General features: G+C 36.6%; 1 protein-coding gene across 1 annotated transcript; it reads left to right on the top strand.

Annotated features, from left to right (window-relative positions):
* Positions 1-908: 908 nt before the first annotated feature.
* Positions 909-16,007, top strand: LOC131723314 (uncharacterized). The gene is made up of 3 exons (XM_059016929.1): positions 909-1,011; positions 1,597-1,657; positions 12,580-16,007. The coding sequence occupies exon 3, from the start codon at positions 12,597-12,599 to the stop codon at positions 14,655-14,657; it is 2,061 nt and encodes a 686-aa protein (XP_058872912.1). The 5' UTR covers positions 909-1,011; positions 1,597-1,657; positions 12,580-12,596; the 3' UTR covers positions 14,658-16,007.
* Positions 16,008-17,663: the final 1,656 nt, after the last annotated feature.

The following is a 17,663-nucleotide window of genomic DNA, read 5'->3' as shown; positions in this document are numbered from 1 at the left end:
ATATATATATATATATATATATATATATATATATATATATATATATATATATATATATATAACAACAGTTAGCGTATGCGCCAAAAGATCAAAACAGTAATTTAAGTTAAAATAATAAAATAAATCGACCCCTTTTGGGTGTAATGTAAAATCAAAACTCTGTTTCAGTCATAAACCTTTACCTTAAGTAAGCTTACAACTACTTCCATACAAATCCACTTTCAATGGCTTAGCCTTGATGCAAGGGCTAGGAGTAACCTTATTTAGTGGACTGCATAAGAAAATAGATTTTAACGCTTTGGTTGCTGCACTTTAAAATATTGTCTATTCACACTTATCAGCCCTGAAAACATCTTGTACTAAGAAAATCATATTTCTCATAACAAAAATATTTCTACACAACGACTCTTGCTTTAAGAAATTGTTTCTTGTCATAAGAAATTACTGCTGGAATTAAGTTCAGTTTCTCACACCAAGAAAAATAAATATGTCCCTCTTGTGTAAATTGGCAGAAACAAGCCTTTGTTCTTTTTACAAGATTTTATTTTTTAAAAAAAACAAGAAGCTCAAGAAATTACTTTGTGTGTATATATATATATATATATATATATATATATATACTCTTGACCGGAGGGTTGTGGGTTCAATCCCCAGTGGGGGACACTGCTGTTATACCCTTGAGCAAGGTACTTTACCTAAATTGCTCCAGTAAAACCCCAACTGTATAAATGGGTAATTGTATGTAAAAATAATGTGATATCTGTATAATGTGAAATAATGTATAATGTGATATCTTGTAACAATTAAGTCGCCCTGGATAAGGGCGTCTGCTAAGAAATAAATAATAATAATATATATATATATATATATATATATATATATAAGCTATTTCAAGAGTTGAGAAGGGCAGTTCGGTTTCTGATTGGCTACACTCCTTGATGTCGTCATAGGCACTGCTATATAACAGCACACCGTGCCTTAAGGTTTTCAGTTGAGACACTTTCTTGAAAGGTAAGTTGCTTTTTCTATCTTTGATCTCATCTTTAATTGAAAGTAGACGAATATGTACAATGTCTAAAAACATTGAATGCAAAAAACTTAAAATATTTGTATATACTGTATTTTTTTTGTTTGTTTGTTTGTTTGTTTGTTTGTTTTTAATGTTTTTTAGAAGTCCTTCACAAATAGGCTGTTCAAGTTTGCTTATACTTGTCATGCAACAATAGTTACAAAATGTAACGTTAAATAGTATATGTGTTTAATATATAACATGCAAATAGCTGGGTTATAGTATTTGTGCACGTGTACCTGTATGTTCCATTCACAATGTAATGCTTCGGTAACATTTAACACCAGAACTACTGAAGGACCCCCGTATTAAAATTCTTAATGAAGTATTATTAGTGCACGTGACCCCCGCTCGAGTTGCAATTACATTATAAAACAAAAAACAGATAAGCAAACTAAACCAAATCAATGCAAAATGCCGTTTATTAAAAATGTTTGAAATGTGGAATATAAAAAGCAACTAGTAGGTAACTTGTTATTTTTCTACATAATGTATTCATTTGTAGTCTCGTTGTTTATTCACTCCAGAAATACAGTAAACCCCGGAGAGTTTCGCAATTGAACAAGCAGAGTCGACATTCAAGCTAAGGTACAGTTGTTGAGTGACTTCAGTTAATTACATTCTGATAGAAACTTCTTAAACTGTTTGACTTTTATTTGCGACTTGCTTACTGCTGGAATGGAAAATGACATTACTCGAGTATTTACTTGAGATTCGTGTGCATTATTATTATCACTTTAATACGACTTTGTGTGCAATAAATCATAAACACGCCTTACATTTGCAGACATAAGGATTGACACCCTGTATTTGAAACAAGATAATAAATGTGTAATGAATATTTTGTGTTAGAAACAAACATCAGTTATTATTTATTTCTTAGCCGACGCCATTATCCAGGGCGACTTACAATTGTTACAAGATATCACATTATTTTTACATACAATTACCCATTTATACAGTTGGGTTTTTACTAGAGCAATCTAAGTAAAGTACCTTGCTCAAGGGTACAGCAGCAGTATCCCCTAGCTGGGATTAAACCCACGACCCTCCAGTCAAGAGTCCGGAGCCCTAAACACTACTCCACACTGCTGCCCCATCAATTTCTCTGCTGCCTGTGTGGTTGGGGCTGAGAGAAGTTTAAGGGTCTCCTAATATTTCCCCCCTTTAAAACACATTATAGATCTGCTTTTATATTTGAAAAACTATATAAAATAGGTAGTAAAAGAAAAACAAGATAAATCAATGATTTAAAAGAATCAAGTGATTTAAATCAGTGATTTAACCCTAATAATAATAATAATAATAATAATAACAATAATAATAATAATAATAATAATACATTATTTTGTAAAAAAAAAATCTACTGTACAATAGTAAATAATTTTACTATTGTTTGTATAAAGAAGTGATTTAGAGAAAAAATGTGCACAACAGGCAGTTCTTCTCCACACTGTAAGAAGTAAAGGCTCCAGTAAGAACCTTTCAGGGTTCCTGGGGCTGCCACTGTGGAGGAATCCTTTAAGGTGCTTCCAATAACCTTTTTACAGGGGTCCTACCTATTCTATTGCAGACTTTTTATTTGTCATGTAAGCTATGAAACATGTATTGAAAATTGCAGTTTATAAACAATGTTATAAACCACAATTTACTTGATCTGAAGTAAGGATGCAACGAATCCAGGATTTGGTTTTGGATTCGGCCCGAATACCAACTTTTTGAGCAGGGTTATCGTATATCTGCCCAGACGCACATCCATTTTAGTGTGTGCAGTTCTTATTTAAATAAAAGACACGAATCTGGTATTGAACGTCACTGTTGTTTTTAACAAGAACATGATGTTTGATGAACTCTGTCGCAGCTACCAACTCCATATTACTGGAGGCGCACTCACTAAACACGTCATGCAGCTGCTGAATACAAACATTCCCTCGCATGCAACAGCACAGTCACATCACACTTTTCATTGAGTAAAATTATGCAGTACACCTGTAATATATAGTAACGTTAAACTGTTGTAGACTTTTGTGCTTTGTCTATCAAACGTGTTCTAGAGATCATACTGAGATAATAATAATAATAATAATAATAATAATAATAATAATAATAATAATAATAATAATAATTATAATAATAATCGGTGCACAGAAATGTATATATATTTTTGTAACTTTACAACTGTCAAATGTGCAATACGTTGTTGAACAATATGCTTTAGTAAATTAAATTACGTTATTGTAATGTGCCAATACAAGTTGATTTATTTGGGAACTGCTGTGTTTTATTAAAATTATTATTTATTATTATTATTTATTTCTTAGCAGACGCCCTTATCCAGGGCGACTTACAATCGTAAGCAAATACATTTCAAGTGTTACAATACAAGTAATACAATAAGAGCAAGAAATACAATAACTTTTGTTCAAGCAAAGTACAAGTGTGACAAACCACAATTCAATAATACAGCAGATAATAGTGATAGTTACATCAGGATATGATTAAATAGTGATAGTTACATCAGGATATGATTAAATACAAAATACTACAGGTTAAACACTTGGCAGATTACAGTATTCTGAAGTACAGGATTAAATGCAGTAAAATAGGGGGCAGATAAGAGCAAAATAAAGCACATTTAAATGAAGGGTGATAGTGTCCCAGGATACAAACAGAGGAGTTCTACAGGTGCTGTTTGAAGAGGAGAGTCTTAAGGAGGCGCCGGAATATGGTCAGGGACTGGGCAGTCCTGACATCTGTAGGAAGGTCATTCCACCACTGCGGAGCAAGGGTGGAGAAGGAGTGGGCTCTGGAGGCAGGGGAGCGTAGCAGAGGTAGAGCTAGTCTTCTAGTGCAGGCGGAGCGGAGAGGTCGAGTGGGGGTGTAGGGAGAGATGAGGGTCTGGAGGTAGCTGGGTGCAGTCTGGTCAAATATTTTTAAAACTGTTTCGTAGCCTATTTGATATGTGTCACGCACACGGTGCATTTAAATCAACGTGGGTTTTATTTCACTGGGATTCAGGTCACTCATCATAGTAATTTCTTCCTCATAGCTCTCAGATAGTGTTGTCAACAGGCTCCAGAACCTTGGGACACTAGGTTTTTTAACTCACCTCTCTAAACTGCAGTGTATTCGACGTGTGAGCAGTTAAGTTATTTAATTGTTTAATTTGGTGGCGATTCTATCCCGAGAGCCTCGTAACAATTAATCAAATTGCTTTATTTATTTTTTTATAAGGTGTGGTTGGGGCTGAGAGAAGTTTAAGGGTCTCCTAATATTTCCCCCCTTTAAAACACATTATAGATCTGCTTTTATATTTGAAAAACTATATAAAATAGGTAGTAAAAGAAAAACAAGATAAATCAATGATTTAAAAGAATCAAGTGATTTAAATCAGTGATTTAACCCTAATAATAATAATAATAATAATAATAATAATAATAATAATAATAATAATAATAATACATTATTTTGTAAAAAAAAAATCTACTGTACAATAGTAAATAATTTTACTATTGTTTGTATAAAGAAGTGATTTAGAGAAAAAATGTGCACAACAGGCAGTTCTTCTCCACACTGTAAGAAGTAAAGGCTCCAGTAAGAACCTTTCAGGGTTCCTGGGGCTGCCACTGTGGAGGAATCCTTTAAGATGCTTCCAATAACCTTTTTACAGGGGTCCTACCTATTCTATTGCAGACTTTTTATTTGTCATGTAAGCTATGAAACATGTATTGAAAATTGCAGTTTATAAACAATGTTATAAACCACAATTTACTTGATCTGAAGTAGGGATGCAACGAATCCAGGATTTGGTTTTGGATTCGGCCCGAATACCAACTTTTTGAGCAGGGTTATCGTATATCTGCCCAGACGCACATCCATTTTAGTGTGTGCAGTTCTTATTTAAATAAAAGACACAAATCTGATATTGAACGTCACTGTTGTTTTTAACAAGAACATGATGTTTGATGAACTCTGTCGCAGCTACCAACTCCATATTACTGGAGGCGCACTCACTAAACACGTCATGCAGCTGCTGAATACAAACATTCCCTCGCATGCAACAGCACAGTCACATCACACTTTTCATTGAGTAAAATTATGCAGTACACCTGTAATATATAGTAACGTTAAACTGTTGTAGACTTTTGTGCTTTGTCTATCAAACGTGTTCTAGAGATCATACTGAGATAATAATAATAATAATAATAATAATAATAATAATAATAATAATAATAATAATAATAATAATAATAATAATAATCGGTGCACAGAAATGTATATATATTTTTGTAACTTTACAACTGTCAAATGTGCAATACGTTGTTGAACAATATGCTTTAGTAAATTAAATTACGTTATTGTAATGTGCCAATACAAGTTGATTTATTTGGGAACTGCTGTGTTTTATTAAAATTATTATTTATTATTATTATTTATTTCTTAGCAGACGCCCTTATCCAGGGCGACTTACAATCGTAAGCAAATACATTTCAAGTGTTACAATACAAGTAATACAATAAGAGCAAGAAATACAATAACTTTTGTTCAAGCAAAGTACAAGTGTGACAAACCACAATTCAATAATACAGCAGATAATAGTGATAGTTACATCAGGATATGATTAAATAGTGATAGTTACATCAGGATATGATTAAATACAAAATACTACAGGTTAAACACTTGGCAGATTACAGTATTCTGAAGTACAGGATTAAATGCAGTAAAATAGGGGGCAGATAAGAGCAAAATAAAGCACATTTAAATGAAGGGTGATAGTGTCCCAGGATACAAACAGAGGAGTTCTACAGGTGCTGTTTGAAGAGGAGAGTCTTAAGGAGGCGCCGGAATATGGTCAGGGACTGGGCAGTCCTGACATCTGTAGGAAGGTCATTCCACCACTGCGGAGCAAGGGTGGAGAAGGAGTGGGCTCTGGAGGCAGGGGAGCGTAGCAGAGGTAGAGCTAGTCTTCTAGTGCAGGCGGAGCGGAGAGGTCGAGTGGGGGTGTAGGGAGAGATGAGGGTCTGGAGGTAGCTGGGTGCAGTCTGGTCAAATATTTTTAAAACTGTTTCGTAGCCTATTTGATATGTGTCACGCACACGGTGCATTTAAATCAACGTGGGTTTTATTTCACTGGGATTCAGGTCACTCATCATAGTAATTTCTTCCTCATAGCTCTCAGATAGTGTTGTCAACAGGCTCCAGAACCTTGGGACACTAGGTTTTTTAACTCACCTCTCTAAACTGCAGTGTATTCGACGTGTGAGCAGTTAAGTTATTTAATTGTTTAATTTGGTGGCGATTCTATCCCGAGAGCCTCGTAACAATTAATCAAATTGCTTTATTTATTTTTTTATAAGGTGTGGTTGGGGCTGAGAGAAGTTTAAGGGTCTCCTAATATTTCCCCCCTTTAAAACACATTATAGATCTGCTTTTATATTTGAAAAACTATATAAAATAGGTAGTAAAAGAAAAACAAGATAAATCAATGATTTAAAAGAATCAAGTGATTTAAATCAGTGATTTAACCCTAATAATAATAATAATAATAATAATAATAATAATAATAATAATAATAATAATACATTATTTTGTAAAAAAAAATCTACTGTACAATAGTAAATAATTTTACTATTGTTTGTATAAAGAAGTGATTTAGAGAAAAAATGTGCACAACAGGCAGTTCTTCTCCACACTGTAAGAAGTAAAGGCTCCAGTAAGAACCTTTCAGGGTTCCTGGGGCTGCCACTGTGGAGGAATCCTTTAAGGTGCTTCCAATAATCTTTTTACAGGGGTCCTACCTATTCTATTGCAGACTTTTTATTTGTCATGTAAGCTATGAAACATGTATTGAAAATTGCAGTTTATAAACAATGTTATAAACCACAATTTACTTGACCTGAAGTAGGGATGCAACGAATCCAGGATTTGGTTTTGGATTTGGCCCGAATACCAACTTTTTGAGCAGGGTTATCGTATATCTGCCCAGACGCACATCCATTTTAGTGTGTGCAGTTCTTATTTAAATAAAAGACACGAATCTGATATTGAACGTCACTGTTGTTTTTAACAAGAACATGATGTTTGATGAACTCTGTCGCAGCTACCAACTCCATATTACTGGAGGCGCACTCACTAAACACGTCATGCAGCTGCTGAATACAAACATTCCCTCGCATGCAACAGCACAGTCACATCACACTTTTCATGGAGTAAAATTATGCAGTACACCTGTAATATATAGTAACGTTAAACTGTTGTAGACTTTTGTGCTTTGTCTATCAAACGTGTTCTAGAGATCATACTGAGATAATAATAATAATAATAATAATAATAATAATAATAATAATAATAATAATAATAATAATAATAATCGGTGCACAGAAATGTATATATATTTTTGTAACTTTACAACTGTCAAATGTGCAATACGTTGTTGAACAATATGCTTTAGTAAATTAAATTACGTTATTGTAATGTGCCAATACAAGTTGATTTATTTGGGAACTGCTGTGTTTTATTAAAATTATTATTTATTATTATTATTTATTTCTTAGCAGACGCCCTTATCCAGGGCGACTTACAATCGTAAGCAAATACATTTCAAGTGTTACAATACAAGTAATACAATAAGAGCAAGAAATACAATAACTTTTGTTCAAGCAAAGTACAAGTGTGACAAACCACAATTCAATAATACAGCAGATAATAGTGATAGTTACATCAGGATATGATTAAATAGTGATAGTTACATCAGGATATGATTAAATACAAAATACTACAGGTTAAACACTTGGCAGATTACAGTGTTCTGAAGTACAGGATTAAATGCAGTAAAATAGGGGGCAGATAAGAGCAAAATAAAGCACATTTAAATGAAGGGTGATAGTGTCCCAGGATACAAACAGAGGAGTTCTACAGGTGCTGTTTGAAGAGGAGAGTCTTAAGGAGGCGCCGGAATATGGTCAGGGACTGGGCAGTCCTGACATCTGTAGGAAGGTCATTCCACCACTGCGGAGCAAGGGTGGAGAAGGAGTGGGCTCTGGAGGCAGGGGAGCGTAGCAGAGGTAGAGCTAGTCTTCTAGTGCAGGCGGAGCGGAGAGGTCGAGTGGGGGTGTAGGGAGAGATGAGGGTCTGGAGGTAGCTGGGTGCAGTCTGGTCAAATATTTTTAAAACTGTTTCGTAGCCTATTTGATATGTGTCACGCACACGGTGCATTTAAATCAACGTGGGTTTTATTTCACTGGGATTCAGGTCACTCATCATAGTAATTTCTTCCTCATAGCTCTCAGATAGTGTTGTCAACAGGCTCCAGAACCTTGGGACACTAGGTTTTTTAACTCACCTCTCTAAACTGCAGTGTATTCGACGTGTGAGCAGTTAAGTTATTTAATTGTTTAATTTGGTGGCGATTCTATCCCGAGAGCCTCGTAACAATTAATCAAATTGCTTTATTTATTTTTTTATAAGGTGTGGTTGGGGCTGAGAGAAGTTTAAGGGTCTCCTAATATTTCCCCCCTTTAAAACACATAATAGATCTGCTTTTATATTTGAAAAACTATATAAAATAGGTAGTAAAAGAAAAACAAGATAAATCAATGATTTAAAAGAATCAAGTGATTTAAATCAGTGATTTAACCCTAATAATAATAATAATAATAATAATAATAATAATAATAATACATTATTTTGTAAAAAAAAAATCTACTGTACAATAGTAAATAATTTTACTATTGTTTGTATAAAGAAGTGATTTAGAGAAAAAATGTGCACAACAGACAGTTCTTCTCCACACTGTAAGAAGTAAAGGCTCCAGTAAGAACCTTTCAGGGTTCCTGGGGCTGCCACTGTGGAGGAATCCTTTAAGGTGCTTCCAATAACCTTTTTACAGGGGTCCTACCTATTCTATTGCAGACTTTTTATTTGTCATGTAAGCTATGAAACATGTATTGAAAATTGCAGTTTATAAACAATGTTGTAAACCACAATTTACTTGATCTGAAGTAGGGATGCAACGAATCCAGGATTTGGTTTTGGATTCGGCCCGAATACCAACTTTTTGAGCAGGGTTATCGTATATCTGCCCAGACGCACATCCATTTTAGTGTGTGCAGTTCTTATTTAAATAAAAGACACAAATCTGATATTGAACGTCACTGTTGTTTTTAACAAGAACATGATGTTTGATGAACTCTGTCGCAGCTACCAACTCCATATTACTGGAGGCGCACTCACTAAACACGTCATGCAGCTGCTGAATACAAACATTCCCTCGCATGCAACAGCACAGTCACATCACACTTTTCATTGAGTAAAATTATGCAGTACACCTGTAATATATAGTAACGTTAAACTGTTGTAGACTTTTGTGCTTTGTCTATCAAACGTGTTCTAGAGATCATACTGAGATAATAATAATAATAATAATAATAATAATAATAATAATAATAATAATAATAATAATAATAATAATAATAATAATTATAATAATAATAATTATAATAATCGGTGCACAGAAATGTATATATATTTTTGTAACTTTACAACTGTCAAATGTGCAATACGTTGTTGAACAATATGCTTTAGTAAATTAAATTACGTTATTGTAATGTGCCAATACAAGTTGATTTATTTGGGAACTGCTGTGTTTTATTAAAATTATTATTTATTATTATTATTTATTTCTTAGCAGACGCCCTTATCCAGGGCGACTTACAATCGTAAGCAAATACATTTCAAGTGTTACAATACAAGTAATACAATAAGAGCAAGAAATACAATAACTTTTGTTCAAGCAAAGTACAAGTGTGACAAACCACAATTCAATAATACAGCAGATAATAGTGATAGTTACATCAGGATATGATTAAATAGTGATAGTTACATCAGGATATGATTAAATACAAAATACTACAGGTTAAACACTTGGCAGATTACAGTATTCTGAAGTACAGGATTAAATGCAGTAAAATAGGGGGCAGATAAGAGCAAAATAAAGCACATTTAAATGAAGGGTGATAGTGTCCCAGGATACAAACAGAGGAGTTCTACAGGTGCTGTTTGAAGAGGTGAGTCTTAAGGAGGCGCCGGAATGTGGTCAGGGACTGGGCAGTCCTGACATCTGTAGGAAGGTCATTCCACCACTGCGGAGCAAGGGTGGAGAAGGAGCGGGCTCTGGAGGCAGGGGAGCGTAGCGGAGGTAGAGCTAGTCTTCTAGTGCAGGCGGAGCGGAGAGGTCGAGTGGGGGTGTAGGGAGAGATGAGGGTCTGGAGGTAGCTGGGTGCAGTCTGGTCAAATATTTTTAAAACTATTTCGTAGCCTATTTGATATGTGTCACACACACGGTGCATTTAAATCAACGTGGGTTTTATTTCACTGGGATTCAGGACACTCATTATAGTAATTTCTTCCTCACAGCTCTCAGATAGTGTTGTCAACAGGCTCCAGAACCTCGGGACACTAGGTTTTTTAACTCACCTCTCTAAACTGCAGTGTATTCGACGTGTGAGCAGTTAAGTTATTTAATTGTTCAATTTGGTGGCGATTCTATCCCGAGAGCCTTGTAACAATTAATCAAATTGCTTTGTTTATTTTTTTATACAGTAAACAATTTCTATCAAAATAGTGCAACACCATTATTATAGATAACTTTGCACTCTTTCATTTAACCTTGTGACAGCAGGTAAAGTTTTTATTTGTTTAATATGTCTTGCTTCACACGGTCCTGCCCAGTCAGAGACTCAGAAAGCCAATCAGCTGCTGTATAGGAATAATTGATGGAAACGATCCTCACAGGCAGGTGTGTGCTTTTGGTAACAATTAAGTAAAACAATTCAATTAATTTAGCGACAGTTTGCACAATTCACACTCACTTTACTGAATACGTTGCAGTTTAGAGGTGATTTACAAAACCTGACTTCCTTAAAGTGTCCCGAGATTCTGGAGCCCGTTGGCAACCCTACCCTCAGATCAGGCGACACAGGTTGAAATGTCATTAAAGAAAATACTGGGTTATGGCAAAGATGCAGCTCTCCTTTCTTGTAAAGGTAAACTGTTCTGTCTTTTGATGTTTCTGTTGTGGGGGAGGGGGCTAGTGGTAAATTGTGTACGTTTCTAACTGAAATCTTATTCAGGGATATATTTCCATTCGCGAATAAAAATACTATTAACTAAAAGGCTCAAAACTATAGATGTGTGTGTCCCTTGTTAGTAGCTGCCAGTCTGTTTTTCAGTCAACAGTTTCCTTCAGTTTTCTTGACAGATTCTGTAGATTTGGTGTTCGGTTCGGTATTCGGCTGAATCCCAAAAACTTGGATTCGGTGCATCCCTAATCTGAAGGATTCTAAAATGAGCCCTTTGCAGTATGTTATTAGACTGAGGAATGAGAGGTTCCCAAACAAACCCTTACTGAGAAAAAAAAGAATCGGCAATAGAACCCTATGGCTTCCTCAAGGAACCCTCAAAGAACCTGCACTTTTTAGAGTGCACTCCCAAACCACACCTAGATATATTTTGTACTTCCATGCATGTCCCCACTCTCTAAGGTTGATTGATTTCAAGGGAGTCAGCAGTGGGGAGATTGAGGGAAGTCAAGAGCAAGAGGCTTCAGTGCTGTGCAAAGGGGGGTTATTTTGATTGATTTTAACTTAAGTACTTACTCAGGATGTGCCCTATAGCCCGGAGGTCGCTGGTTCGAATCCGGGCTATGCCATCTCCACTCCAGGTGCACAATTGACCAAGCACCACCTGGGCGGTGAGGGCTCAAGTCGGCTGGGTAATTCCTGTCTCACCATGCACCAGCGACGCCTGTGGGTGGCCGAGCTCCTGTGAGCCAGATGTGCTGTCACTGGATCTAGTGCAGTCCTCAGACGCGATGGGTCTGGTTGGCTTCACTGTCGACTTGCTGTGTGAAAGAAAACAGGCGGCTTGACAGCACACGTTTCGGAGGACGCTTGAGTGCGCTTGTCCTTGCCTCTCCCGAATCACTGCGGGGGTTGCCGGGGGAAACAAGGTCTTAAAAACATTTAGATATTCCAAACTGGGAAGAAAATGGGGATAAAATAATTGGCAATTCCAAAAAAAGGATTACAGAACAGCTTAAAAATCCAATGCAGATTCAACTCTATCCCATCCGCAGCGCTGTGTTAAATGTAATGCTCTGAAATACATTGTCCGAAACTGTTCTACAGTAAGAAAATGTTAGCGCTAATCATGATTATTCATAATTATAATTTAGAATGTATTGATTTATATTTTCAAAGTTATCTTTACCTACACCTTTGAGATTTATAACAAATGCTCTTTTTTATTCTTTGTCAAATATTTGGAATTTGGTATTTTTCAACAGATATACAGGGTAAAAATAATTATTCTAAATGAAAATTATAACTAATTTGATCAAAAAATGTTAATGTTTTTTTTTAGACTTGCACAACTGGAAATTACTATTTGAGATGGATTTTTATTGCAGAGCTTTTGGGGTTTATACTAAATTGATCTGTTCTCTATTACAGAAATAAAAACTTCAAAAATGGATATTACAGTGAAAAATGCCGTTCTGAAGATTTCCAAGGCTGAAGCCGTGAGTAAAGAAACTGAACTGCTGATGAAACCTTACGCTAACTGGGAAGAATACCTGATGCCCGGTCCACTCTCTGTAGCTATTTTAGGAGAGCTTATCTTTATTTCTTCCAATACAGATTTCTCTATAAATAAAAATCCGCCAAAGGGTGGGTTCAAGTACATCAAATACCCTGATTCGTTCCGAGCCTGTCTCATGCAGGTCAGCAATTCAGGGTGGATCACCTTCAACGAGGCCCACAAGAACATGGACCAAATCCGACTCTACTCCAAAAATGTACCAAGCTACATGAAAATGACAGTGAAGACACTTCTTCAAGACAATATTCAAATCGTCCAGGCGTTACTCCCAGGTCAACTTGAAAACATAAGAACAATCGCCGATGAGTGCACAAGGCTTGCAGAGTCAACAGAGAAGAAATTCACTGATGTTATTCTCCTCATCCAGGAAATATTAGAGGCCTGCTTGAACTCAAAGCAGTGTTACGAAGAAGACGTCAAGGAGGTCCAGTTGAAATTGGAGGAAGCAAAGTTGAAGAAAGAGTCGGCAGAGAAAGCCAAAGCAATGGCAGAAAAAATTTTTGGTAAGATGGACAAGCAACTGGATGAAGTCCATAAACAGTTCACATCAGCGATGGAGTCCATGCCCAATGGTTGGGAAATGATAGGCATGACCTTTGTGGAAGGATTGACAAATACGGTTAATGAAGCTGTGTCTGGTTTTTTGGCAGTATCTTCAGGACCTTCCAAAATGGTGTCTTTAGTAAAAGATTCTATTGGACAGAAGTCAGCAGAATCTAACCCCTTTGCAGCTAACAATGTTTATTCCAAATCAGGGCAACTCCTGAAACTGGCAGAGCAGATCAACAGCTTTGTGGACAAAGACAAGATCAAATGGAGTGAAGTGTATGACCAAAAGACAAGCTCTGCAAAATCCTCCTGGTTGAAGAAGCAGCTCCAAAACATTGAAAGTTCACTTAAAAGTGAAGAAAACTGTCAGGCTAAAGAGAAGTCAGTAGTGGTTTGTAAGGATGCCATGTCTATCTGTGACCTCATGACAGAATTCGCACCCAAAAACAACTGTAAACCAGAACAGGAGAAGGATCTCATTACCAAGATCCAGAACCTGAAAGCACAGACTGAGCAGCTTGACTCCGAGAGCAAGGCTTTCACAAATTCTTCAAGCTTTTCTGCCACTCCACCACAAATGGCCCAAAACACACAAAGTGGTGGCAAAAAAAGTGCTGCCCAAATGGCAACAGACAACGCCCGTTTCCGTATAGAGCAAAGCCGAGCCCAGCTGGAGAAAGTCCAAGAGATGTACCAGAAAAGTATGGAAAACCTTGAGAAGAACAACAAGGAACTGTCAGAGATTCTGGTCACAATGAGACGCTGCGAGATTAAGGAAATTGACTTCAATACAGCTGTGAAGATGCTGGTGAAGTTCCTTGATGCAATGGGACGGGTGAAGGAGCAATGGGAAAAAATGGTCCGGTTCTTCCAGATGATCTCCAATTTAATCAACACCTGCCTCAACACGTCTCTGAAGAGGTTTATCTCTACTGCTGATAACATTCAAGGTATACAAGGCTATTCCTCCAACGCCTTTATAAAAGACATGATTTACACCCAGGCTTTCAATGCTTCTAACATTGCCAACCTGGTCTACATGATCTCAGGAACCTACACAGAGGTCTCCAGCAAGTATCTCATGGACCAAGTCAGCAGCCTTGGGAAGCTCATGGCCTTAGACCCCAAAAACCCCACCTTTGAAAGCGAGCGTGCAAAACTGGCAAATGACTGTGACTCTGCACAGAATGAAATCTATAAACTTGTGTTGAAGAAGAAAGAGGAGTTTGAAAGGGACTCAAAGAAGAGAGTTGATATGATTGATCAGGAGCTACTGGCAGTGTTGCCCCCAGCTTCGGATGAAGAGATTAAGAAAATCAAAGACAACGTCCAAACAGGGATGAAGGAGATCACTGCTGCAGAGGAGGATCAGTTTGGATAAAGAGGGTATTTTCAACTGTGCAAAATATAGACAAGCTTGGCATTCTAATTCACATGAATTAGTTTCCATTATACATCTTAGTTATACTTGACACATTAGTTATATAGCTTAGTTATAATTGTACTTTTTATTTTATGCCATGCATTCAGGTCTTCTTCACAACAGCAAATCATATATTCACTAAATGTTATATTTTGGGCAGCAGTGTGGAGTAGTGGTTAGGGCTCTGGACTCTTGAACGGAGGGTCGTGGGTTCAATCCCCAGTGGGGGACAGTGTTGCTGTACCTTTGAGCAAGGTACTTTACCTAGATTGCTCCAGTAAAAAAACAACTGTATAAATGGGTAATTGTATGGAAAAATAATGTGATATCTTGTAACAATTGTAAGTCGCCCTGGATAAGAGCGTCTGCTAAGAAATTAATAATAATAATAATTTTGGAATATAAATGTTATGTTTTATATATGAGACCATCTGGCTCTCCTAAGCTTGTCAAGTTCCCAGTTGCTGATTGATCTCAAAACTTTGTCAGTAGTAGTTTTAGGGTCTCCCTATCAACCTCTATTTAACCTCCCATCTCTGCAACTGCATCCAGCAAAACGCTCCAATAAAAAAATAATTTTGCGATTCCGAAAAATAAAGAAAAGAGGAATGTCTGCAACTAGGAGCACCACTGGAAAGGAGACTAGGCTGTCCAACCACATCAAGAAAAGTGACCGCTCTGCATTAAGAGGACGTCTGCCTACAGAATAGAGCCTGGACTTTGTAGCGAACCTTTGTTTGCCATCATATCCACTCTACAACTGAAATAGTATTTCTGAAATTTAACTAAAGAGATCAAAAGATTATCAACTGTACCCGGGTGGAAAACACAGTAAATGCACGTTAAAGATCAAAGTAAAAGGGTGTCGCCATTAGCTGTTTTTTATGATCAAAAGGGGTAAGGCTTGATAAAATGTATAAGTAATACAAAGACCTGATAGAGGATATAATAAGCTGTGGTGTTTTCTTCAAGAATAAATAAAGGTTGGGGGTATTAAATTGATTTGCCGTGGTTCCAATTAAGTAGGTATCATTTTTACAACCCATTGAGAGTCAAGTATGATTCTGTAATATGTTATCCTGCTGACTGGAATTCACTGAATTATATTCTGATGTTTATTGACTCATATTTACTCAAACTGCAATATTATAAGATGACTGATGAAAGCTGGTGTTTATATGCTGTTGGGATTGACACTAAAGGTTGAGTGTTTTACAGATTGATGTACTGATCTGTGCAGTTTTGATATTTCATTCTTTTATATCTGTGTAGTGTTCTAAAAACTGATTAAAAAATCCCTAAAAGATACTTCAGTGTTGCGTGATTACTGCTCACCTGTTCTTCTCAGGATCTTGATTTTGATTGGTCTGTTTGTGTTTGTGTGTGTGTGTGTGTGTGTGTGTGTAATCATTTGTGTGTCTTAATTGAAATAATAAAATACAGAAACCTCTCCCCTATCTTTGAAACTCACAACAAAAAGCAATCCATTGAAACCACCTCACACAAACCTGCAACTCTACACTCTACACTAGGAAAACTGGGTGCCTCCTGTTCTTCTGTTTCTAGGATATGCATTGTAAATCAGTGTTGTGTGACCTAATAATAATGTTCTTTATTATATCTGTATTTAAATCCTCCTGCACTTTAATTTGCCTTAACTGTTAACTCTATCTAGTATTTATTAATTGCGCCTGTTTTTAGTCTACGACACTCAGCAGTCATATCTGACCCTGATGTAACTACTGCCATTATCTGCTCTTACTTGAACTGCCCCTCAATTGAATGAGCTCAAACTGCAGTTTAATGATAGACACATGCATGCATAACATATCTATTGACTGTTTATTGATGCATAATTAAACGTAAGCACAAGATTAATTGCATATGAATTAAATACTTATGACATTTAAAATACAACATTACCATTTTTTGTTTTGATACGCTGCTGCTGTTTCAATGTCATGTAATTCTCTGTAAACTTTTGGGTCTACCCCACATATGTGGTTTATATCAGACCTAACCTGAACGGAAGTCCTGCCCTTTTAAAATATGCTCGAAATATTTTTAAAAAGCCCTGAAGCAGATTCTCCCTTGAACCCCAAGTGTGAAAAACAAGTATAATACCACCTGCTATGTAGCTCTGTAATTCTATCAGGCAGGGACAGAATTGTGCCTGAATTTTATAATATATATATATATACAGTGCCTTGCGAAAGTATTCGGCCCCCTTGAACTTTGCGACCTTTTGTCACATTTCAGGCTTCAAACATAAAGATATGAAACTGTAATTTTTTGTGAAGAATCAACAACAAGTGGGACACAATCATGAAGTGGAACGAAATTTATTGGATATTTCAAACTTTTTTAACAAATAAAAAACTGAAAAATGGGGCGTGCAAAATTATTCAGCCCCCTTAAGTTAATACTTTGTAGCGCCACCTTTTGCTGCGATTACAGCTGTAAGTCGCTTGGGGTATGTCTCTATCAGTTTGCCACATCGAGAGGACTGAAATTTTTGCCCATTCCTCCTTGCAAAACAGCTCGAGCTCAGTGAGGTTGGATGGAGAGCATTTTGTGAACAGCAGTTTTCAGTTCTTTCCACAGATTCTTGATTGGATTCAGGTCTGGGACTTTGACTTGGCCATTCTAACACCTGGATATGTTTATTTGTGAACCATTTCCATTGTAGATTTTGCTTTGTTTTGGATCATTGTCTTGTTGGAAGACAAATCTCCGTCCCAGTCTCAGGTCTTTTGCAGACTCCATCAGGTTTTCTTCCAGAGTGGTCCTGTATTTGGCTCCATCCATCTTCCCATCAATTTTAACCATCTTCCCTGTCCCTGCCTGAAGAAAAGCAGGCCCCAAACCATGATGCTGCCACCACCATGTTTGACAGTGGGGATGGTGTGTTCAGGGTGATGAGCTGTGTTGCTTTTACGCCAAACATAACGTTTTGCATTGTTG

Source organism: Acipenser ruthenus, chromosome 54 (genome assembly GCF_902713425.1).
Source record: "Acipenser ruthenus chromosome 54, fAciRut3.2 maternal haplotype, whole genome shotgun sequence".
In the NCBI taxonomy this organism is placed as follows: domain Eukaryota; kingdom Metazoa; phylum Chordata; class Actinopteri; order Acipenseriformes; family Acipenseridae; genus Acipenser; species Acipenser ruthenus.
This window is presented reverse-complemented; position numbering and strand designations above follow the sequence as displayed.